The 25,295-nt window shown below is 46.6% G+C and overlaps 1 protein-coding gene and 1 pseudogene across 1 annotated transcript; both read left to right on the top strand.

Moving 5' to 3' along the window:
• The first annotated feature begins 18,865 nt into the window (after positions 1-18,865).
• On the top strand, positions 18,866-22,380 carry LOC136468422 (wall-associated receptor kinase 2-like; annotated as a pseudogene).
• On the top strand, positions 21,711-23,231 carry LOC136475526 (phospholipase D delta-like). The gene has a single exon (XM_066473015.1). The coding sequence runs from the start codon at positions 22,442-22,444 to the stop codon at positions 22,871-22,873; it is 432 nt and encodes a 143-aa protein (XP_066329112.1). The 5' UTR covers positions 21,711-22,441; the 3' UTR covers positions 22,874-23,231.
• The last annotated feature ends 2,064 nt before the right edge of the window (positions 23,232-25,295 follow it).

Here is a 25,295-nt window from a genome sequence, read left to right as displayed (position 1 = left end):
TGTTTCACCATGATAAATCCAAACTGTGTAGTTTCGAACAAATCCTCGCCTGATCAGATGTTCTTTGATGATACTCGAATCTGTAAATGCCACCATGTTCTCGCAATCCTTGCAGGGACAAATAATTGTATCCTTATTATCTATCAACGTCGTTGCATGCTTCTCTGTAGTTTCAATAAAATTGTCAACCTCTTCATGAAAAGGTGCCTCGAATCTTAACGAATCATACATCCAAGAGTTCCTGTACTCCATCTTTTAAAAATACAACACAACCAAAGAAAATATACGAAATGAGTCAAATTAATAATTAATTAATTGAGAATGATTATATAAACTCCATGGTAGAGGATAATTAATCAATTGCCTACTAATATAACGCATAAATATTTGAAATGAAATATAAAATGGTTAATATATACCATCACAAAGAAATGGTCTAAAAACTACCTTTCATGCCACCCAAAATCCAATTTCATTAAAAAACAAAAAAAAACAAAAACCTAGATCTAGAACTAGATCTCATGCATTTGCTTTAATCAAACTAGGGTGTAATCTAGGGTCTAAAATCAAGCAAAATCGACTAATGAAGAGTGTAAGCTCATTTCTCTACCTAATTTACACTAATAGCTTCAAATCTAGGGTCTAATTTGCTACATACAAAGCTCAAGCACCATGGAGGAGAGAGAAAACCAATAATCAAATTACTCACTAACCAACCATTAAAACTTTAATTAAAGAGTTGGAATAGCATTTTCTTACCTTCTACAACCTCCCCACCAAAGTAATTGAGATTAAAACCTCCCCCCTTAGTAGAGCAATTTTTCGGAGGAACCCAAGGCCTCCCAACCTTTTTTTCTCGGGTTAGAGTGAGTGACCCGAGGAGAAAGAAGGTGGTGGCTGCTACGTATACTATACACATTTGTAGGGGTGGCTAGTGATTGAGCTGCCCCTAAAAATCCAACTGTAGGAGCTGCTCAATCACCAGCCGTCCCTACAAATGACCCCCATTTGTAGGAGCGGCTGGAGACACCAGCCGCCCCTACTGTGCCATTTGTAGGGGCGGCTGGTGTCCAGCGCACAGGGTGTGACCTAGCAGCGCCACTGTAGGGGCGGCTAAAGAGCCAGCCGCCCTTACAGTGAAAAGGGCCGCGTCCCTACAAATCTTTTTTCACGTAGTGTCCCTCCTAGGAATCCAATGGAATCACTCCATCGGAGAATCAAGGAGCAGAGCTGAAGAATCAGGGAGCGAAGCTCTCCCAAATAGGGCCTTATATTGTTGACAATCTGAACTTGACTATGCACGGATGCAGAGGGTACTGCAGTGGCAGTCGCGGAGCTTAGCCTGGGCACATCTCTTATCCCTTGGAAGAAGCATAAAAAACTAAGTAGACATAGACCGTGTTTGCAGTTTTAGGTCTATCTCCAAATCTGAGTTTACCTACAATTGAAGCAGACATAGAAAACGAAGTTCACCTAACCATGCAAAAAATATATAGATCATGCTGGTAAATGGATATAAAATATATTGTGTAAGTTATGGCTTATGAATTATAAGCCACCTACTTCGGTAGGATAATTACAGCTTGACAGGCTGAGATTACTTCAATATCAGAAACAGATAGTAGGCTATATAAAGTAGCAGAAACTATAGAATTACATGTACTGTTAATTTTTGAACCAAACTCGTACCATGTATAAAACTATCCAACATGACATGGGAAGTCGAAATAGAGTGTCAGCAAAGAAATTATTATGATCTCTAGCATGAGCACACTTCAGATGCCCATGAACTCAAGTAGCACGACAAGAGCGAAGCACGACGGCCACATCACAAGGGCAGGAGGTAGGAATTAGGAACTCTTGATTTAGTTCTTTTTTAATCGAAGGAGATTGAATCATACTCTTATATCATGGAGTACATAATGCTTTAGTTTGCTGCTATAGAAGCATAGATCTGTGCACTTCTTTGTTCCCAAACTATAAAGAAGAGGAATTACCACGGCAGCAACTAATACATATCCATTATGACCCAGAGTGGATTAATTTATGACATCCTCATAGTATTATTAGCAGGACAGTAGGTGCCTTTCCCAATAAGCAAACATGGAGAAATTGGTGCATGAAGAGTAAGATGTCACACCAAGCAAGCATCCGAATTAGAGTCCCTTCGTCAATCCAAGACCCACTGAAACGACAAGAACTGCAAGGAGTTAGAGTACAAACACATGAATACGTGCAACAGGCAAGAGAAGGACCTCGGAAAGACAGACCTGGTGGAACGAAAGCAACACCCAAGAAACTGAGAGAATGAGCGGAAATTTAGATAACTGCACTGATCACCCATGTCAACAGCAAGAAGTGCCACCGTGGATCTTCAACAGCGAGAAGTGACACCATGAAGCACTGCATTGCTGTGGCAACTTATATAACGGCATAGTAAGTATCAATAATAAGCGAGAATCCAAAATTTGAATCCAAATTGATAAGAAACCTTGAGTTATTTGAGGAAGCACACTAAGGTCAACCTAAAAAAAAGGAAATATCTATCTTATTTAATACTTAAAAATATGTAAGGCATCAAAGTAATCAAACTAAATAAATAGGCTGCTATTTTGGAATCTACAGAACAAACATGGTGAACATTTTGAAGGGTGTTGGAGCTAGGGTTGCTGCGTAGATAGGAGTGAGAGATGGAAGGACGAGGCTTGAACGCCCTACAGCGGACTGGCGGCGCCGTGCTCGGCGCCTAAGCTAGAGCGATGCGAGCGAGCGAGAGCACAAGGGCTGGAACGCCAGGGAGCGAGAGAGATTAATCTCAATCTCTGGCTGAAACTCTATTCATCTCAAGTGTTCAATAATTATAACAAAATCCCAACAACCATGCTGCTAAGTTTAAGGAATAATCAAACAAATAGAATTATCTCTCCTAATCTCTTGAATCGACTAACAACCGGAGCGAGTCCTGGCGATGCTCTCGGCGTGGTGATCGCACACCAGCTTCCCGCGCGGTCCACTCCTTCAGCCACTGGTCTTGGCATGATGGCGGTAGATGTTCCCCACCATAACATCTCTCCCCTCCTTGAGAAATAGCTCGTCCGTGAGCTGGAAGTCAGGGAAGAGGCCCTTGAACACATCGACGGGCTCCCATGTCGCCTCCGTCTCAGCCATGTCAGCCCACTGTATGAGCACATGCCACTCACCACGGCGAAGACGAGCACGTAGAGCATGGGCCGGGCAGTGCAGAAGATGCCCGTTGTGCAGCAGAGGCCGAGTCGGTGTCGTGGCCGGCGGCATGCCCCGGAACGGCTTGAGGACGTCCACGTGGAAGACATCGTGGATGCGGGCGTCGTCTGGCAAACGGAGATGATAGGCGATGGGACCGATCTATTCACCACCTGAAACAGCCCCACGGGCTGAGCTTGCCAGGCACCAGGGGACTGTTCCGGGCGATGAAGGAGGCACAGCCAGACCCAGTCGTCGATGGCGAACTCCAGCGGTCGATGGTGGTTGTCGAAGTGCTTTTTGGCATAAGCATGAGCTTGGAGCAGCCGGTCACGCATGTCAGCCAGGAACGCGTCCCGGTCCTTAAGGAGGTTGTCCACAGTATCAGTGCACGCCGATCCTACAGTATAAGGTAGCAACGTGGGCGGCGGGCGCCTGTATACCACCTCGAACGGAGTCGTTTGGAGCGTGGAGTGGTAGGATGTATTATAGCAATACTCCACCCAAGGGAGCCACTCCAGCCATGCTCGTGATCTGTCACCGGTGATGCACCGCAAATACATCGTGATGGTCTTGTTCATAATCTCCGACTGCCCGTCAGTTTGCGGGTGGAACATCGTGCTCATCCGCAGTTGGACACCAGCGAGCTTGAAGAGGTCGTGCCAAACGTGGCCTGTGAAGATGGGGTCACGATCACTCACGATGGAGCTTGGGAACCCATGGAGGCGCACGATGGAGTCGAAAAAGGCACGTGCGACCATGGCTGCCATGTAGGGGTGGCTCAACAGAATGAAGTGTGCATGCTTGGAAAATTGGTCGACCACCGTGAGTATGACACTCTTGCCATGGATGCGTGGAAGGCCCTCGACAAAGTCCATGGCAATATTGGCCTAGACTTGCGATGGGACATCGAGGGGTTGGAGGAGGCTGGCGGGATGAAGGGCCTCCGTCTTGTTTCGCTAGCAAGTCGTGTAGGCGCACACGAATTCACGGACGAGGCGGCGATCATGATCAAGCATGAAGTCCTGCCGGAGCCTTTGTAGAGTCTTCTAGATCCCTTCGTGCCCCACCAAGTGCACCATCTGGAGAATCACGGGCAGGGCTAGCAGAAGTGCAGGGCACGAACACCCGGTTGCCGCGCAGCACTAGCCCTTGCCCCACGCACCATGGCGCGCCGTGCTCAGGCGACCACACTATCGCGAAACACATGTAGTGTGGCATCCCTCCTAGAGTTCCCGGCGAAGATCATCATATAGCTTGAAGGATGGCCCACTGAGCGCACTAAGGGAGGCATCCTCTTGCCCTCGACGGGACAAGGCATCGGTGACTAGTGTTGAGGCGGCCAGGGGCGAAACTCGACACTGAAAATCATACCTAAATAACTTGCTTACCCATTGGTGTTGAGGAATCATGGAGAGGTGCTGCTCCAGCATAAACTTGAGGGCGTGGTGGTCTGTGCGGACGGTGAAGTGACGCCCCCAAAGGTAAGGCCACCAGTGGCGCACAGCCTGAACGAGCCCGATCAACTCACTGTTCGTAGGCAGCGAGTTTATGGTGGCGCACCATGAATGGGCGATTGAAGAATGCAAGGGCACCATCCCCCTGGTGAAGCATCGCCCCGACCCGGAGCCGGATGTGTCATAGTCCACTAAGAACGGCTTGTTCGAAGTCGGGGAGTTGAAGAACCGAAGTGGTGGAGATCGACCGCTTGAGCACTTTGAACACCGTGGTGGCCTCTGGTGACCACACGAAGCCCTCCTTCTTGAGGAGCTGCGTGAGGGGGTGGCAATGGCGCCGTAATCCTAGATAAACCGATGGTAATAGCCCACTAGTCCTAGGAAGCCATGGAGGCTGCTCACCGAACTGCGGCTAAGGCCAGGAAGTCATGACGTCAATCTTGTCACAGTCCATGGCGACGTCATCGGCCGAAATCACTGTGACCAAGGTAGGCCACCGACCGCTACGCGAAGGAGCACCTAGAGCATTTGAGCCGCAGCTGGTGCTCCCGGATAGCGGTGAGGACGGCGTTGATGTGTTGAAGGTGCGACGACCACGATGGACTATATATGAGTATGTCATAAAAAACCAATACAAACTTACGAAGGAACGACCAGAGCACTATGTTCACCAAGCTTTGAAATGTGGCCGATGCATTGGTCAGCCTGAAGGGCATAACGAGGAACTTGAAGTGACCCTCATGGGTGCGGAACGTCGTTTTCTCCACATCATCGGCGTGCATCCACACCTGATGGCACCCCGACTGTAGGTCCAGCTTCATGAAGAAGTGAGCACAATGGAGCTCGTCCTAGCAGCTCCTCAACGACGGATATGGGATACTTGTCTTTCACCGTCTATTGGTTCAAGGTGTGGCAGTCTAGGCAAAAGCACCAGGAACCATCTGTGTTTCTTGACGAGGAGCACGGGCGCGGAGAAAACCGACATGCTCGGCCGGATGACGCCCTATTCAAGCATGGCAGCGCACTGGGCCTCTAGCTTGTCTTTCTGGAGCTGGGGATAGCGATATGGGTGGACCGCCACCGGTGCCGTGTTGGGAAGGAGATGAATCTGGTGATCACAGGGCTAGGCGGGCGGCAACCCCTATGGCGTGGCGAAGACGTCATCGAATGACTGAAGAAGGCGATCGAGCATGGCCGGTTCATTGTGGCAGATGGCGTGGAGGCGGCGCATGGACTGTACGTCATGGCAGGTCAAGCCGATCCTGCGCTAGAAAATGCGTCGACCTTCGCGCCAGAAAGCCATACAAAGATCATCAAAATCCTAGAGGATCGAGCCCAAGGTGCGCAGGAACGTGACCCCCAACACCATGTCGTATGTGTCAATGGGTATGGAGTAACAGTTGATGTAGAAGATCTCATTGGCGATCCGGATGCCGATGTCACGGGTGAGGCTGCGACACGCGATGCGGTCACCGTTGGCGATGATGACACCCGCGCCCAGGCAAACCTAGAATTAGAGGCCCACACGGCAAGCGATGTCGCCGCGAATGAAGTTGTGAGTGGAGCCAAAGTCGAGGAAGGCGGTGAACTGCTCGTTGCCCATAGTGATGTTGAGCTGCATCGTGTCCTCGGTGCGGATGCCCACGATGGCCACAAGGATGATCATTGGAGTTTTGGGGTCAAATGGTGCGGCGGGTTCAGCGGCATCCTCAGCAGGATCCTTGGGCTCCTTGACAATGTAGTTAGAGACCTCAAGGTAGAAGAGACGGGTGCATTTGTGGCCATGGACGTACAGCTCGTTGTAGTTGTAGCATAATCCTTGCTTGCGATGCTCCACCATCTCGTCTGGTGTGAGCCGCTTGAAGGGGCACGGAGGCGGCGCCGAGGAAGAGGACTGCGACGAGGCTTGAGGCTTGGTGGCTTGTGGAAGCACGGTGAGGCTACTATTGGTGCGGCGGGGGCAGTTGGGCCTGTGGAGCCGGCAGGGCCAGCAGGGGTGCTGCGTTCCAGTGTTTGTATGAGCGCGCCAGACTCATAGCGCGTTGGAGGTCTTAGGGGTCATGCATCTCCACGTCGACCTGGATGTGATCGGGCAAGCCATCGGTGAACAGTTGTGCCTGCTGGTAGGGAGATAGCCGGCCGGCATGCGCCATGCGTGCCTAGAAAGCCTCCTGGTACGCCTCAATGAACGTTGTGAAGGGCAGCCGCGTAAGGTCCGCCAGGTGATTGGTACGGAGAGGTTGCCCGAAGTGCTAGTGGCACAGGCGCTTGAACTCTTCCTAGGCGGGTTCACCGACATCGCATTCGAGGACGTAGTACCATTGCTGGGCGGTGCCGGTGAGGTGGTAAGAGGCAAGCCAGACCTTGTCACCATCTGGGGTGCATTGGCCGTGGAAGAATTGGTCATAGTGGTTAAGCTAGCCCAGTGGGTCCTCCTTGCCACTTGTGGAAGCGCGGAGCAGCGGCGCCCAGCAGCGGTAGGGGTTGGTGCGGTAGTGGCGACTGCATGAAGACAACAGCCAACGTTGTTGGGAGGGGAGCATTCATGATGGAGGAGAGTGATGGCACCGGGGATGGTGAATGGGGGAAAGGGATCTACGTGATTGGCATGGGAACGAATGGCTGTGGCTGGTGGCGGTGGCGGTGGTGGTGGCGAGGTTGTTGCGGCCAGGGCAGGAATGGCGGGTTGGGCGGTGATCAACTTCGAGATCACCGGACCGGACGTCGGCAGTTGAGGGATGTCACCGTAGCCTGGGAGACCGTAAGGCAGGAGCATCGGTGCGGACATGGTCGGGCGGCTCTCCACCACAGTAATGCATTGAGACAGATCCCCCACTTAGCGCCATAGGCCGTAAATGGCCGCGGTGAGCGCGTTCAGGGCTACGGTGGGAACCAAGGTAGACGGTGGCTGGGAAATGGTGGGAGGCGCGGGTGGTGGTTAGGGCAGTGGTGGTGAGCACGGGAAGTGGTGCGGTGGTGGTGGCGGTGGCTGCGGAAACGGTGGTGGAGCTGGCACCTGACATTGATACCAGATTATTGGAGCTAGGGTTGTTGCATAGGAGATAGGAGTGAGAGGTGGAAGGACGAGGCTTGAACGCCCGGCGGCGGACTGGTGGCGCTGTGCTAGGCGCCTAAGCTAGAGCGATGCGACGCGAGCGAGAGCACAAGGGCTAGAACGCCAGGGAGCGATAGAGATTAATCTCAATCTCTGGCTGAAACTCTATTCATCTCAAGTGTTCAATACTTATAACAAAATCCTAACAACCATGCTGCTAAGTTTAAGGAATAATCAAACAAATTGAATTATCTCTCCTAATCTCTTGGATCGACTAACAACCGGAGCGAGTCCTGGCGATGCGGTTGGCGTGCTCTCGGCATGGTGATCGCGCACCAGCTTCTCGTGCGGTCCACTCCTTCAGCCATTGGTCTTGGCACGACGGCGATAGACGTTCCCCACCATAACAAAGGGCATAAATGAGTCTATGGACTACAGTACCAAAAACACTGAATAATGAATTCAGTATAACACAGAAAATAATACTAGTCGCATGCTTACTAATCAAGTAAAGGAGTTATGCAGTGACACATACAAATTTGAGGACCGCTGGTGTTTGCACTGATATTTCTAGGCAGCCCATTAATCCATGCAGTTTAGTTGACGATGGCACCTACAAATTTACCATGCACTTAAGTTATTATACAACTGAAGTTAGGTAGCCAAAAAAGACCTACCTATGTGCAGATAAAGTAGCATGGCTGCAGTCAATACTAATCATGAACTCTCATGTGTCATGTGATACAGGAGAAATGGGTGCTTTCAGATTACTTTCAGAAACAAATGGTTGAATTGACAGAAGTTGTACTTGCAGAGGTTAATATCTTGTTGCCTGGATTTCCATTAAAAAATGAAATAGCTAAGAAATGACTAATCATCAGCTTTGAGTATGTAAATGATATTTTACGAAACATGTAGAATGACTTTAACCTACCCATTCAATTGGAAACCACATCTACAGCCTGTTCGGTTGGCTGGTTCGTATCGTTGCTGGTTCATGAAGAAGTACTGCTGTCTGGTTTGTGTGAGAGAAAAATACTGTTCCAACAGGAAATTTACGATCGTTTACGACAAGCCACAGCCAAACGAACAGGCTGCTAGTGTACGGACATAGAAATGAGTTTGCATCAGCAGGACAAAGAATGAGCAGAGCAATCTCTTATCATCAAAAGGAAGACAAGATGCAAAGCACCAAACTTTCGTAATGACCATGAAGGATCAATAGCTTAGAAAATGAGCTGGGGCGTTCACTGGAAGATCACCATGCAACTTTATATGAACACACATGTGAAGCATGCAACAGTATTCATGTAATAGATTCATAGAAGCACTGACCTTTCAGAGAAACCCTGCACAAGCAACCTTTTTCTTAAGAAAGGACCCTACAGGCTACAGAAAGGAAACAATTAAGTGTTGTTTGAGACTCTATCATTTGAAGATGACCTAGCACTGTATGCACCATGGCTGAACTATCACTTACTTTGATAAATAGTTTTTTAATGACCAAAACTCATATAGTTATTTTTTTATTTGGCGCACACGCGCATAAGTGTAGTAGCAATGTATCCCGGTCTTATATATTGACAAACAAACAAACCAAAATTCCAAGTATAGAAGAATCATTGTGTCATCACATAATTCAAGGTACAAAAATAAGCTCTGTCCAAGTTTTAATAGGCAAGCATATAATTCAAAGTATTTCTGCCATGAAAATGTGCTCTGATTGACATCGTCGCTTGTCTCTGTAGCAGTAGACCTGCATGTTTTGTCCCTGCTTCAGTCCAGGCCGTGAAAGAATATATTCCAACTATTTCTACCATGAAGTTGTAGAAAAATAGGTGAGTAGAAAACAAAAAAGAATCAATACCCCATCTATCCATGAAATTGGCTCTGGTTGGCATCCTCCCTTCTCTATGCAGCAGTAGACCTGCAATGTTTGTTTCTGCTTTAGTCTAGGCTATGAACGATCAAATCATTTGACACAAATAACACAGTGCATGACTCTTCAGTGATGTATGGCAACATGGCATTAAAATGTATATACCGCAATCTATTTCTTTTTCATTAATATAGTATCCTAATAAAGGATCCATTTCACCTGGTGTGGAAAAATTATAAAATCTCTCACACACCATCAGATCACTGGTAATAATAAGGTGAGCAAGGGGGAGGGGGGCAAGTACACTGCCAGTGCTAAAAATGACCTTAACCACAACCTCTACTGAAACTCAACATCGAAGGAAAGTACAGTATTCTCAGATGGTGACATTACCATATTCTTTGGATTGACCCGTGCATTCAAGGGGCAACAACAACAACAACAACAACAAAGCCTTTAAGTCCCAAATAGGTTGGGGTAGGCTAGAGTTGAAACCCAGTAGAAGCCATCAAGGTTCAGGCACGTGAATAGCTATTTTCCAAACACTCCTATCTAAGGCTAAGTCTTTGGGTATATTCCATCCTTTCAAGTCTCATTTTATTGCCTCTACCTAAGTCAACTTCGGTCTTCCTCTGCCTCTCTTCATGTTACTATCCTGGCTTAGGATTCCACTACGCACCGGTGCCTCTAGAGGTCTCCGTTGGACATGTCCAAACCATCTCAACCGGTGTTGGACAAGCTTTTCTTCAATTGGTGCTACCCCTAATCTATCATGTATATCATCGTTCCAAACTCGATCCCTTCTTGTATGACCGCAAATCCAACGCAACATACGCATTTCCGTGACACTTATCTGTTGAACATGTCGTCTTTTCGTAGGCCAACATTCTGCACCATACAACATAGCATGTCTAATCGTGGTCCTATAAAACTTGTCTTTTAGCTTCTGTGGTACCCTTTTGTCACATAGGACACCAGATGCTTGGCGCCACTTCATCCACCCTGCTTTGATTCAATGGCTAACATCTTCATCAATATCCCCGTCTCTCTGTAGCATTGATCCTAAATATCAAAAGGTATCCTTCCTAGGTACTACTTGACCTTCCAAACTAATATCTTCCTCCTCCCGAGTAGTAGTGCCGAAGTCACATCTCATATACTCAGTTTTAGTTCTACTAAGTCTAAAACCTTTGGACTCCAAAGTCTCCCGCCATAACTCTAGTTTCTAATTCACTCCTATCCGGCTTTCATCAACTAGCACTACATCATCCGCGAAAAGCATACACGAAGGGATGTCCCCTTAAATGTCCCTTGTGACCTCATCCATCACTAAGGCACACAGATAAGGGCTCAAAGATGACCCTTGATGTAGTCCTATCCTAATCGGGAAGTCATCCGTGTCTCCATCACTTGTTAGAACACTAGTCACAACATTGTTGTACATGTCCTTAATGAGCCCAACGTACTTTGTTGGGACTTTATGTTTGTCCAAAGCCCACCACATAACATTCCTTGGTATTTTATCATAAGCCTTCTCTAAGTTAATAAAAACCATGTGTAGGTCCTTGTTTTTCTCCCTATACCACTCCATAACTTGTCTTATTAAGAAAATGGCTTCCATGGTTGACCTTCCGGGCATGAAACTAAATTGGTTCATAGAGACCCACGTTATTGCTCTCAAGCGATGCTTGATAACTCTCTCCCATAGCTTCATAGTATGGCTCATCAACTTAATTCCCCGATAATTAGTACAACTTTGAATATCCCCTTTATTCTTGTAGATCGGTACCAATATACTTCTCCTCCACTCGTAAGGCATCTTGTTCGATCGAAAAATATGGTTGAACAGCTTGGTTAGCCATACTATAGCTATGTCCCAAGGCATCTCCACACCTCGATTGAGATACCATCTAGTCCCATTGCCTTGCCCTTACCTCCTTTCATCCTTTTCAACGCCTCTCTGGCCTTAGATTCTTGGATTCTCCGCACAAAGCACCTATTGGTGTTATCAAAAGAGTCATCCAACTGAAAGGTTGTGTCTGTATTCTCACCATTGAACAATTTGTCAAAATACTCTTGCCATCGATGTTGGATCTCATCCTCCTTCACCAAGAGATGCTCCCTTTCATCCTTAATGCGCTTAACTTGGTTGAAGTCCCTTGTCTTTCTCTCATGAACCCTAGCCATCCTATAAATGTCCTTCTCTCCTTTCTTCGTACTCAAATGTTGGTAAAAATCCTCATATGCTCTATATTTTACCACACTTATAGCTCGCTTTGCATTCTTCTTTGCCACCTTGTACTTCTCTATGTTGTCCACACTCCTGTCATGGTACAAACGTCTATAGCATTATTTCTTCTCCTTAATAGCCCTCTGGACTTCCTCGTTCCACCACCATGTATCTTTAGCCTCGCCTCCACTTCCTTTGGTTACTCCACACACCTCTGAGGCCACCTTCCGAATGTTGGTTGCCATTTTCTCTCACATGTTGTTTATGTCCTCTTCTTCCTTCCAAGAGCCCTCTTTGATAACCCTTTCCTTGAATACCTCTAACATCTCCCCTTTTAGTTTCCACCACTTTATTCTTTCAATCTTAGCTGGTTTATCCCTACGGGCACGCACCTGAAAATGAAAGTCTACCACCAAAAGCTTATGTTGAGAAACAACACACTCCCCTAGTATCACCTTGCAACCTAAGCATGCTCGTTTGTCCTTTCTTCTTGCGAGGATAAAGTCAATCTAGCTAGAGTGTTGTCTGCTACTGAAGGTCACTAGATGAGATTCTCTCTTTCTAAAGAAAGTATTGGCTATCATCAGGTCAAAAGCTACCACGAATTCTAGAACTTCCTCCCCCTCCTGATTCCTACTACCATACCCAAAACCTCCATGAACTGCCTCGAAACCTGCGCTTATAGTACCTACATGCCCATTAAGATCTCCTCCTACAAAAAGCTTCTCATTACTAGGTATAGCTCTAATCAGGTCATCTAAGTCTTCCCAAAACTGTCTCTTAGCACTCTCATTGAGGCCTACTTGGGGGACATACGCAGTAATTACGTTCAAGACCATATCACCAATGACAAGCTTGACTAAGATAATCCTATCTCCTTGCCTTCTCACTCCCACCACACCATTCTTGAGGCTCTTATCAATCAAAACTCCTACTCCATTTCTATTCATGAATGTCCCTGTTTACCAAAGCTTGAAACATGTATTGTCCACCTCCTTTGCTTTCTAACCCTTCCATTTAGTCTCTTGAACGCATAATATATTTACACGCGTCCTAGTCACGGTATCAACTAATTCTCTTAACTTACCTGTAAGCGACCCTACATTCCAACTACCTAAATGGATCCTAGTTGGTTCAACTAGCTTCCTTACCCTTCGCACCCGTCGACTCAGATATGAAGACCCTTGCTTATTTTTCACTACACCCGGGCGCCGATGTAGCATGCCACTAAGGAAGCAATGACCTGATCCTTGCTCACTTGACACCATGCCCAGATCATGACACAACGCATCACCAAGGCGGTGCTGACCCGGCCCTTGCCCATTTATCGCCATACCCGGGTTCTGATATGGCGCGTTGCTAAGAGGGTTATGCCCCAACAGTTTTCTTTCGGGTTTCATCTCCATTCGAATGGCTAGATTTAACATTAGCTCACCACGCCTATCACAACCCTCCTCCTTTACCAGGACTTGTGACCTGCTATGTTGAGACAGCATAGGCGGAGTTTCGTGCATTCTGAGGGCATGGCACAAAAACTTTTACAGAATAGGCTGCATTTAAAAATTTTGAGTAGTGACCATTTGTGGAATAACATATGCTGGTGAAGAATAATGGACTAACATATCCTACAATAACAAAAGTTGGAAAGAGTTACCTGTGGAATTCTTGAACATGTAAGTAAGTTCAGTGGATTGATTTTTTTGTTCAAGAGAAAAGCTGTAGAAGCTTCCATGTACATGTATGATGTTTTCTGAAATCAACATATATGATGCCGCTTCTTCCAAATCATTTTGCAGTGGGAGAGTAGTTTCTAGATCTTTCAGCGGTCTTTCTGTCTGAGGTAATGGTGGTCACTACATTGCAAAAAACAACAACTTTATCAGCACTGGCAAATCATGTGACAATATGGTATCTAAGTTTAAGCATATCAGGCGACTAAATATTTTGATCTCAATATGTACACTATGCATTGAAAAGAAACATTCCTAAAAGTGGCTCATCACTGGGTTGTCCCGCGCCACCATTGCACTTGCTGCGTCTGTTTGAACGCCTGTCCAAACTGCCCGTTAGTGTGCGGCACAGTAAAGTAGAGTTTTTTAAGGCTTCCATATTTGGAGACTTGGCTCTCAAGATGGAAATGGTTCTTAAATAATTTTGATTCAAATTCAAGTATTTGAGTTCTTGCCAAAACCACAATAACAGAGAACAAGAGCTATGCAGATGGACGCACGATGAACAACTACTTTAGTTATTATACTTTAACAACTGTATTTTTAGCAGTGTAAAACATAGGGATAAGGGACATGCACCTAAATGGCATGAAGATGGTATAAAACAAACTGTAATTTTAGGATCACGAAATAGGATTATTTATTTATGTTGGGCCAATTATAGCACATTACTGAAGCTGTAGTTAACTCAATACCACACTAACCACAGCAAAGACGCATATTGGGAAATTACTATCACATGCTTGGGCTTGGGGCCGCATGCCATTGACACATAGGATAGCATTTTCTGAATAATGATCATTTCAGGAAAATATTGCCTGCCAATAAAAGTTAAAAAAATTAGCTACCTCAAATTAAAGCAGGTTGCCGCCACGGCATCACAACCTCAATCTGATTGAAGAACCTGAGTTTTTATTTTCATTCATGGCCTGACCTCATACTCGATTTTGGTGATGTTGGGGAAGAGCTTCTCCTCCCAATATTTAGAGGCGCCACCATCGCAGTTGTTGTCAAGGCCAACAGGGGAGGTCTGCTGCGCGGCAAGCTGACTTGGAACGACGGAGCAAGTTAGGCGGAGCAGGCGAGGCTAGATCGTGCTCCATGAGTAGCACAGATCTACCCTAGGGGAGTGGCAAGAGCAGATGAACGCCCATCCCTGGCACCGATGAGGGAAGGGGAGGAGGAAGAAGGGAGAGAGGCCATCACCTGGTTTTCATCGCGCCGCTAACACTACTAGAAATATCCACTTCTATGACAAAAATCTTAATGACGAATCTAAAACCGTCGTAGAAGAGCGCTTTTTATGACGAATATTTCCGTTTTGTCATAGATCAGTGGTGACGATCCTGCAACCCTCCCTTTCTATGACAAAATCAGGTATCGTCACAAAAAACATCATAGAAGAGCGAAGGGTTTCATCATAGATCACTCGCGCGTCTCATCTGTGACGATCTCCTTTAAAACTATGACGAATAAGGCTTCATCATTGAACTAATTACACATCTATGATGAACAATATTCGATCTATAATGATTGGCTTCATCATAGATCTCCACACGGTACTTTATCCATCCGACGTGTACCTATGGGACCTGCAATTACTCATCTGTGACGCTTGCAAATCATCATAAAAAGTCTCTGCTCGGTCCTTTCTCCATCCGACGTGTACCTATGGGACCCTTCTCCATCTAACGTGTACCTATGGGACAACCTTGTTACTCATCCGTGATGCTTGTAATTCATCATAAAAATCTCCGCTCGGTCCTTTCTCAATCCGACGTGTACCTGCGGGACCCTTCTACATCCGACCTGTGGGACCAGACGTCCGATGTGTACCTGTGGGACCTATAGTTACTCATCTGTGACGCTTGCAATTCATCATAAAAGTCTCCACTCGGTCCTTTATACATCCGACATGTACATGCAGGACCTTTCTGCATCCGACCTATGGGACCCGACCCTATGGGACCCTTCTACATCCGATCTATGGGACCCGACGGCTTACGTGTCACGTCTACCTATGAGACCTTTCTCCATCCCCATTCGACCTATGGGACCTGATGGCTTGTGTGTCGCCCATGTTTAATAAAATCTAATTCAAAACAACATTGGGACCTAGGAGTCAAACCTGAGACCCAGAGCAAGGAATGGACCATCTTCACCATTGCACTAAATGCCTGGTTGTGTTGACATGTCTTTTGAGTCCTTATAGTAGTATATTCTCTATGTGGATGCCCTATAGGTTGACCTATATATTAGATATCCATTGCAAGTTAAAATAAATCTATGCCCATTGGACTTACGGCGGCGGCGGCGGCGTAGGAGGATCCCCGGTGTGTTGTGCTGGCTCAGGCGTCCTTTTGGAGGCTAGGCAGCGGGGCTTCCCGGTGGAGCGTGGCGGCATTGGCGTTCGTGTCCGTTGTGTGTCGCGACAGAGGCGACAAATCCGATCTGCAGGTCCCCTTTCTCGCTTTTTCCTGTTTGCTTCACTATTTTGGTCCTTGCTTGAACATGAGCTATACAAGAAACATTCTAGTGTTTGAGATCTGGTTAGGCCAATGATGATGAAAAGAACTAGGAGGTGGCACTGGTTGGTTTTTTGTTGATGTCTTAGTTTTCTGCATATGTTCAGTATTCTTAATGTAAATGCATGTGTGCAACTAGGCCTGTTAATTGTCAAGTGCTTGCTTGATTATACCTATCTGTCTAGGCAAACAAACAGGTCTATTGCTTCTGCCTTCAAAACTGTTATAATTGTCGTCCTCTTAATCTTTGTCTATCTCCTATGGAAGAAGCTCTGAGCTCATGTACTGATTGTAAGTGTGATGGATAGACTTGATTTAGCTAGAATTGTAATGGTTATAGCTCCATTAACTGCTACTCTAGTTCGAGTTATATATATCTATGTGGTGCTACTCTAAATTTGTTTGAGGTCGTACCATGAAAATTGTTAATGGTTGTTAAAGTTGTACTTTGGTATGAGTCGTGGACTTTACTGTTGGATCTTTGTTGGATTATTTTTTCTCTTCAGTGATCTCATTACTCATGAAATGGAGGAGGCCCCCAACAAGAGGAATGCACTGGCCAGCCTCATGGACGATGTCGTTGTCGAGATCCTCCGCCACCTCCTCGCCTGCTCCTTGTTCTGCTGTAAATGTGTCTGTCGCTCCTGGAACTGCCTCATCAAGGACTACAACAACCATAAGGTGCTGCCCCAGAATGTGGCAAGCTTCTTCTACGATACCGACCAAGGCTATTGATGCTACACCAGAGTCACCAGTGAACACCCCTCCTTGTCCTTCTTGCCCTTCATCTTGGCCAATGTAGTTGTCTCAGATATCTGCAACGGCCTCATCTTATGCTGGTGCCGAGGGGCTGATGGATCATACTGCTATGTCGTCTGTAATTCGACAACCAAGGAGTTCAAGGAACTGTCGCCTAGCATCCATTCTGTTGGTGAGGCTCGATTGGGGTTTATCCAAAAACCTCCTCACACTTCCATGTGATTGAATATATACAGGAGTCACCGTTTGATCGGTGCAGGGGTGTGGATATCTACTCATCTAAAACTGCAGCATAGATCTGTAAGGAATCTAAATGGGGCAGGAATACTTGTGTAACAATTGAGAGATCAGAAGAAATGGGATCATCAGAAATTGTGTATATTAACGGTTGTCTGCACATTATGGGGTACTCGGGGTTTTACCCTCAGATACTTGCTGTGGATATGGAGGGAGAGACATGGAGGAAAAATCCTTGCCCGTGTCGTTCTGAAGGTTCCATCCATCAAGCTCAGGGTCACTTGTGTGTATGTACTGTTCATGGTCGTGATATGCCCAAGCTTAACATCTAGATTCTTGAAAACTATGGTACTAATAAATAGACATTGAAGTATACTGTCAGCACTCTGGACGTGTTTGCGGAGACTAACATTGAATTTGGTTACTGGGATGTTGATCAGTACTACTCAACGGTTCACCCAGAATGGAATTTGCTTCTCTTTGTTGGGGTTGGGGAGGAAAATAACATCGTCGCATATAACATGGACAGCAGAAAAGTTCATGTCATCCCTACACGTTACAGTACGTTTTTCAGACGGGATGTCCTGCCACAAAACATCTGCAGACCTTACTATCTTCTCCATGTTCTCTTGTTCTCAGAGTTGGAGTCATATATATTTGGTGGCCTGGCTTTGAAGGAGAAGTTGAATAACTTTGAGAAAACGAATGTGAAGCTGGTGGGAGAGGAGGAAGAGCGGCAAAAGCCGCTTACATCCGAATCCACTTCAAGCATTCATGACCACACGATTGAAGATCTGACGGCTGAAAACAATCAGGGTGACGTGGCGGCTGTTTCTGGTTGAGGAGCTAACGCTAGAATAGGAGTAATAAATAAATGTACAGGCTAAAGCCACAGCCGCCACCTTGGGGCTGGGCCGCTCGGGCTTGGGAAGTCTCCACCCTGCCCTGGGCCTTAATAATATCTTCTGATGGGCTCTCCTCCGCTTTCCTTTCCAGAGAGAGAGAGAGAGAGAGAGAGAGAGAGAGGGGGGGGGGGGGGGGGGGGGGGGGGCGTTGACATCATCATCAATTGTAGCCCATACATTTTGCCTGGTTGCAATTTTAAAATACATTTTGTTCCAATAAAAAAAGTAACTAATATGTTTTTAACCTAAAGAAACTGATGCAATGTTGTGCAGAGAGAGCACCCATGTCTACTCGGCCTTCCACTCGATATAGCAGTATAGAAACTTGCTACAGAGGCATGATCCGCATGCAGGGGCAAAGCTGTACATGTTTTAGTTTTATTTGGGGTGTGGAATTGTGGATGCATCCACGCCAGAAACAAACTAGCATTAAAATTTGCCAAAAAACAAAAACTAGTTACTGTAACCAAAATTTCACAAAAAAAAAAACCATGCACGAACAATGCAGACACCGTTCTTCCATTTGATCTGTTCTCGCTTGGCCACTGTCCACGCGCATTAACTTTTATAATTCTTATAGCCATACTGCGAAAAAAAAAACAGCTTGACCATGATGCCCATCTTTAGTCTGTACACATGACGGAAACAGTGTCTGAACTAGAAGAACAAGTCAGACTGAATAAGATATTGATGTAGCAGGCGCCAAGATGCTTCGAGGCAAACTGCTGGAAGATCAAACCACGGTATCAACGTCTGCGCATGTGGCTGAAGATGACGCACCAACTGAAAAGGAAGAAAGGAAGTAATTTCTCAACTCTTGAAGGATATGACCAAGTACAATACATGCAAGAGAATAACATACCAAGGGCTTTCCTTAATGCAAAATACTACATAGAGAATGAGTCTTTTGGGTGCTATTGTCCAAGATGAAACTATTTTACCATTTTCTTTTTGCAGGTTGCAAATTCCATTTGGCCACTTGGTTCACCAAACCGATTCTTCTGACCAGATCTCTGCAATGGCTGGGCGAAATATAATCCTAATAGAACAAGCAATAATGAAGTCCAGGCAATTATAAGGATGGCTTAGTTCTTCCCGAAAGGAGACCTGCATCATACATCATAGATTCATAAGAAAGAAGAGGCAGAAGAACACAGAGATGGGCCGAGTGTTACCATGGCTAATATTTGCAGCCACCCTGCTGCTAGCATCCTTCAAGAGCAGCACAGTGTATAGGATGGCAAAAAGCCTGGCTGCAGAGAAACATGCGGCAACCTCACCATCCCATACCCCTTCGGCATCGGTACTGATCCCGATTGCTACTACGAGCAAGGGTTCGACGTTTCATGCGAGGATGACCGCACTTTCATGCATAACTCAAGCAGCCTAATGGAGATCTACAACATCAGCCTGCTAGGAGGGCAGGTTCGAGTCAGCACCTTGATTGCCTCCAAGTGCTACTATGGCAACAAGGACAATCGCAACACAGATGGATGGGCCACGGCGTATACTGCTCGCTTTTTCACAATATCCAGCAAGGCCAACAAGTTTAACGGCCATTGGATGCTCCACTCTTGCATACTTGGAAGGCTACAACAAGCACAGCGTTAGAACTGGGTGCTTATCTATGTGCCTGGACAAGGAGAGCGTGGATCAGAGCAGCATGTGCTCTGGCATGGCCTGTTGCCAGACATCCATTGCACCAAACCTCACTTACTTCAACATAACCTTCGATACAAGGTATGACAATTCTGATGTAAGTGGATTCGATCCGTGCAGTTATGCCTTTGTCGCCGAGCAGGATTGGTTCAAGTTTAACGCTTCCCACCTGGAGGATGACAAGTTCACAGAGAAGTTCAAGGATGGGGTTCCTTCTGTGTTTGACTGGGTTGCTGGAATTCAATCCTGTGATGAAGCGCCTAAGAACAGATCATCATATGCCTGCATTAGCAAGAACAGCCACTGTGTTAACTCAGCAAATGCTACAGGATACCTCTGTAATTGCAACGATGGCTTCGAAGGGAACCCCTACCTGGAAGATGGGTGCCAAGGTCAGCAACTCTCCAGAGTTCAATTTCTTGTTTACACCTCAAGTTACTTGCTCACTGATCTTCAATTATTGTGTACTCTTGTTCGATGTTTGCAGATATAAACGAATGCCAATATCCAGATAAATATCAGTGCTTTGGAATTTGCAGTAACACAATTGGGGGTTACGACTGTTCCTGTGCAGCTGGGACTCATAGCATAGACCCAAAGAACTCAGCCTGCACTTCGGATGCAGCTTCAGACCCCTCAAACGAAAAAGATACAGCTTCAGAGAGGGCTAAATTAACAAAAATGTTTATAGGTAATTTCTTTATACTCCAAATGTTTCAGTAGAGTTATCTGAATAACATGGATAAGCAACTCTGATCTAGTGGATATACCCAGGCATTAGTGACATGAAATCAGCCCTGATTACCTTTACCTGAATAGACTCCTCAAACTTACAATACTTTGAATTTTAATCACTTCCCTTGGTTAATAGCCAAAGTTAAATGGGTTGACAGAATACTGTAAACATTCTCTTAGTACTCAAGGCAACATGATATCTCTAGAAATATTCATCTCCCTATTATAATTGAGTAAATAAGATGCACAAGAAGGTGCCACTTCACATAAAAAGTTCCATCTAAGAAAACCACTCAGTAAATAACACAATCTAGAACTGAAGTGTTGCTGTGCATCATATAGTATAGTAAATTTGTGATGATGGAAACATCAATATTTGCATGCATACATGTGGCTTAATTTGAATGAGCAATTCAAGGGCATTGTAGACAAAACCAGTTTCATGTTAACTGAAGTGTTGCTGTGCAGTGTCTGGCTTTTGTAATCTATGTCAAAAAATGAAAAATATATTAAAGGCCTATGTTTGACGATATTATTATTTCAATCCGCTTACCCCCTGCAGCTGAACTGGATAATTGTCAATGGGAGGAAGTCTCATGCACAAAGGATACTGAAAAGCGCTAACTTGGAAGGATAATCCAATAGCTAAACCGCTTACCCTGACAAATCAGTGGTAGTATCAAATTAACTAAACGAGAATTCATATCTAAAATGGTTGTTCCAAGAAATGCGATCATCAACTACTTTAAAAGAATGGCGCGGTCAAGTAACAATGCTTTGCCAAGAGCAGATTTTGTTAGCAAAGTTCACCAATCTGCAGTGCCAAATCCAAACTATGGATGAGCGTCAGGCCCCCATTCGGCAGTTGGCACAAGTTCTTTTAGTTTTATTATGCCAAACCAGAATTATTCTAGATGGAGTTGAATTGGATTTTCTTAATTAAGAACAAAACAAACAAAGAATTAATTGACACAAATTGCCAAATTGGCTAAGCATCTAATTATTAGCCACCTACAATAGAAAGTTTGTGAGTTGTGACTTGTGAACAATGGCATTTACAAAATAAAACACAAGTAAATTGAGATATCAGGGATCAGATGCCTGGACCTTTCGACTGGATATCGTCGTTTGCCCGTGCTTGACTTGTTTTTTTTTTGAATGTCATGCTTGACTTGTTGTTACCAGTGTCGCAGGTTTCATATGTTTGTTTGGACAATCTACAATTTATCAAATAACTTATTATCAAATTTCTAAGCAATTATAATGTGGAAATAGTAAAAAAATGCTTACAGTTACAGGCTGCAGCATTACCTGCTATGCTGTTGGCCTGCTGCGGTACTGCCTTTTGCCTGCCTCTGCCTGGCGCTTGCTGCGGGCTGCAGTCGGCTGGGGGTTGGCCGAATAGGGTTTGGGCGCTGCCCGGCTGGCTTGCGTTGCTGCCCGTTGCGGCGCGGCCTGGTGCAGCCGCCTGCCCGTGGCCCGACGGAGCCGACCTGCTGCCTGTGCGCGACGCCTCTGCTCTGCCGCTGCCGAAGACTGGAGTGCCGGCTGCCTGCGCCGCTCCCCTGCTAGGCGACTCGGCCTGCTGCTGCTTGCCGCCGCCGTCTGCGCCGCCCCAACCCTAGGTGCAAGGCTAGCAGCCGCCGTTCGCTGCTCCGTTCTCCTGTTCGCGGAGTCGCGGTCGCGAAGGCGTGGGTTCTGGGCGCCGGGGGCTGCACCGCAGGACGCCGCGGCGAAGGTCCGGAGTGCGGGACGCGGGGCGGAGGCGGAGGCGGAGGCGGTGGCCAGGTGCTGGTGAAGATCGGGACCAGGGGAGGCGCGCGTGACTGGGGAGGAGATGATGTACAGGGTCGTCGCGGCGGCGATAGAGGGGAAAGAAGGTGGGCACCCGCAGGACTACCTCAACTTCTACTGCCTCGGCAACCGGGAGCCGGCGGTGGAGGACGCGGCGGCCGGCGGCGGCGACGGCGGCCACCGCAATAAATAGGCGGCGACGGCGGATCCGCCCGACGACAGCACGAGCTCTGCGGCGGCGGCACTCGAAGGGGATGGTCGTGGACGACGAGTACGTCATCATCGGCTCCGCCAACATCAACCAGCGCTCGCTGGCGGGGTCGCGCGACACGGAGATCGCCGTCGGCGCGTACCAGCCGGACCACACGGGCGCCGACTCATCGGGCGGGAAGGTGCACGCGTACAGGATGTCGCTGTGGGAGGAGCACCTGGGGAAGGAGGCAGTCCGGCGGCCGGAGTCGCCCCGGTGCGTTGGTCTGGTGAACGGGATAGCAACTGACAACTGGAGGAGGTACACGGCGGACGACGACGGCAAGGGGCCGCTGCAGGGGCACCTGATGCGGTACCCGGTGCACGTCCGAGCCGACGGCAGGGTGGAGCCGCTGCCAGGGCACGAGCTGTTCCCGGACGTCGGCGGGAGGATCGTCGGCGCGCCCAACAATCTGCCGGATTACCTAACGATGTAGCAGCCGGGAGCCATGCATTGATGCACGTATATTTTGATGCCACTGCATAGGATTTTATTGAAGAGTGGCCTTAACGGTAACCACTTTTAGCCCTCTTCGGAACGTGTCAACCGCCTTCCATCGCCCTTGCTCGGCACTGCAGCACTTACTTGGTTGGCGCGTCAATGGCCACGACCACAGCTGCATTTCCGTGGCAGATGATGGTAGAAGAAAACATGCTTCATAGTAGAGACGTTAGTGTTTAAACTGCGGTTTGACAGATAGCATGCATTGGAACTATGTTATATCTTCTGCGGTTCGATCTGCCCCATCTCTAAAACCTTGGCCGAGCTGGCTTAGCCGACCAGAGCATGACGTGGGTTGCGTGCATCCAGTCTTGTTCAAGTTGATGAATTCAGATTGAATCGAAAAATTTGCCTTTGATTTGTCTGCGCTAAACAAGTTGGCAGGCAAGTTCTGAGCTAACAATGTGTTGAGAAATCCTCCTCATGAGTGGGCAGATGAGGAGAATAATGGGGTGTTTGGTTCTTTAGTCGCTCCTAAAATTTATGTCACATCGAATGTTTAGATGCTAATAATGAACATTAAATATAGATTAATTACAAAACAAATTACATAGATGGAGGTTAATTTCTGAGACGAATTTTTTAAGCCTAATTAATCTGTCATTAGCACATGTTTACTGAGTCGAGAGAAATGTGTTGGGACCGAGTCGAGAGGAGCCGAGGAGGATGGAGGGCCGGCGGCGGGCCAGCTACCGGGTGGGGCGTGGGATCGCAGGGGGAAGCGATGGAAGCCGGCGTAGATGGGATCGCACGGGCAGACCGACAGGACCAAGGTGGATCGTCGCAGCGGGTTTGTTTCGTCTGCCGGTGAACGATTGGCCTGTAAATTTTTTAGCTGTAGAAGAGATGTTTGCACCAGCTTCCCTGCATGTGTTACAGTTTCTGTCATTGTTACCTATTCCTGGTATCAGATGCTTGTGCGGCCGAGACCTGATATCAAGTACCGATTCACGTGTTTTTTTCCTCGCTTCAACACTCTCCAGCTCTCTGCTTCATTTCGCAGTCATCAGAAAACCATACATGAGATAGAGTTCTAGACACATAATAATTAGCACGCAGGTAAGATGTTAATATAGAGTTCTAGACACCAAGCTGTTCATATGATCTGGGTCATCAGATACGTGAGTTGTGTTGGTACTGCTGTATCGTTCGTATGGTTTAATATAGCATGGCATAGGTTATGATATTGTTCCTATTTGCATTTTTCCGGCCAAGTCAGGTGATAAATTGGTGGACTCCTGTAAACTAAAGATTGTTATCTGAATATCTCATTGATGTGTCGAACACTTGCATGCTTGGGCAGTGCAGGTGTCTTCAGTTGTGTTGTTTCTGGACAATCGAAGGAATGAATTATGTAATGCATTTTGCCTCCTGTTTCTGGTGCTGTCTGTTTTCTGCAGATCTTTTTTTTTCTTTTTTCTTTTGAGGGAACTTGTGCTGTCCTAATTGACAGGCTCTCTCACTGCAATGGATGGTGATTCGTCTCTTCTTTTACCTGAAAGCTCTTTTGCCTAACTTTTAAGCATCTGGTACAGTGGTACTTATAACAAAAGAGAGGAGTAGATGGTAACTGTATATCGTTATGCATCCCTGTTTACATTATGATCTGCCCTGCTGATTCTGTGGTCCATATCATAGTGTTTGCAAGTCATATAAAAGCCCCTCCAGAACAGGTGTCATGTCGACTGGTGGTGCTTGGCCACCCCGACCCCGAGCCCCTCCCATCCTCTTGTCGCGGGAGCAAATCAAACATCGTGAAACCAAAACCATGCCAGGGGAAAACTGATACCAAGTACTGAAGGCCTCGATTGATTTTGGATAATCGATAAAACCCAAGTATACTAACATTTGTCACGAGTAAAATGTAAAGATAGGTTGATACACACAAGTGATGGAGCTAGGTGATGATATGTGCTCTAACTTAGAAAAGAAGAAGGAGAAAAATAAAATGGGCTCAAGACAAGTGTATCTGAAAGGGCCATTTTGTTTTACCACTCAAGACACCGTAGAGGGTGTGGTCGTGTGGATGGATTTATGATAGATGACCATACTATAAAGAGGGAAAATCTTTAGTTGCAATGGCTATCCAGTGACACTAAGTATGAGTCTCATTTATGTATATTTAGTGCTCAGTGACGTGGTGAGGTTGGAAAAATATTTATGAAAATACTAACTTAAATGCTAAAATATTTTTCGCATGGGAAAAGTTAGCAAACAGATAGAAAGTGAAAAGGTCAAGTAACTTGGGCCTAGTGGTGCCTCAGCAATCGAAGTGGCCGGACCTTTTATCTAGGCCAGGCCAGAGAGAGGAGGCGCCGCTGCCTTTTTGCGTTTTCGATCACGGATTGGTCGAGTGC

This window comes from Miscanthus floridulus, chromosome 8 (genome assembly GCF_019320115.1).
Source record: "Miscanthus floridulus cultivar M001 chromosome 8, ASM1932011v1, whole genome shotgun sequence".
In the NCBI taxonomy this organism is placed as follows: domain Eukaryota; kingdom Viridiplantae; phylum Streptophyta; class Magnoliopsida; order Poales; family Poaceae; genus Miscanthus; species Miscanthus floridulus.
Note: the sequence above shows the minus strand (reverse complement) of the source record. Positions and strands in the feature narration are given on the sequence as shown.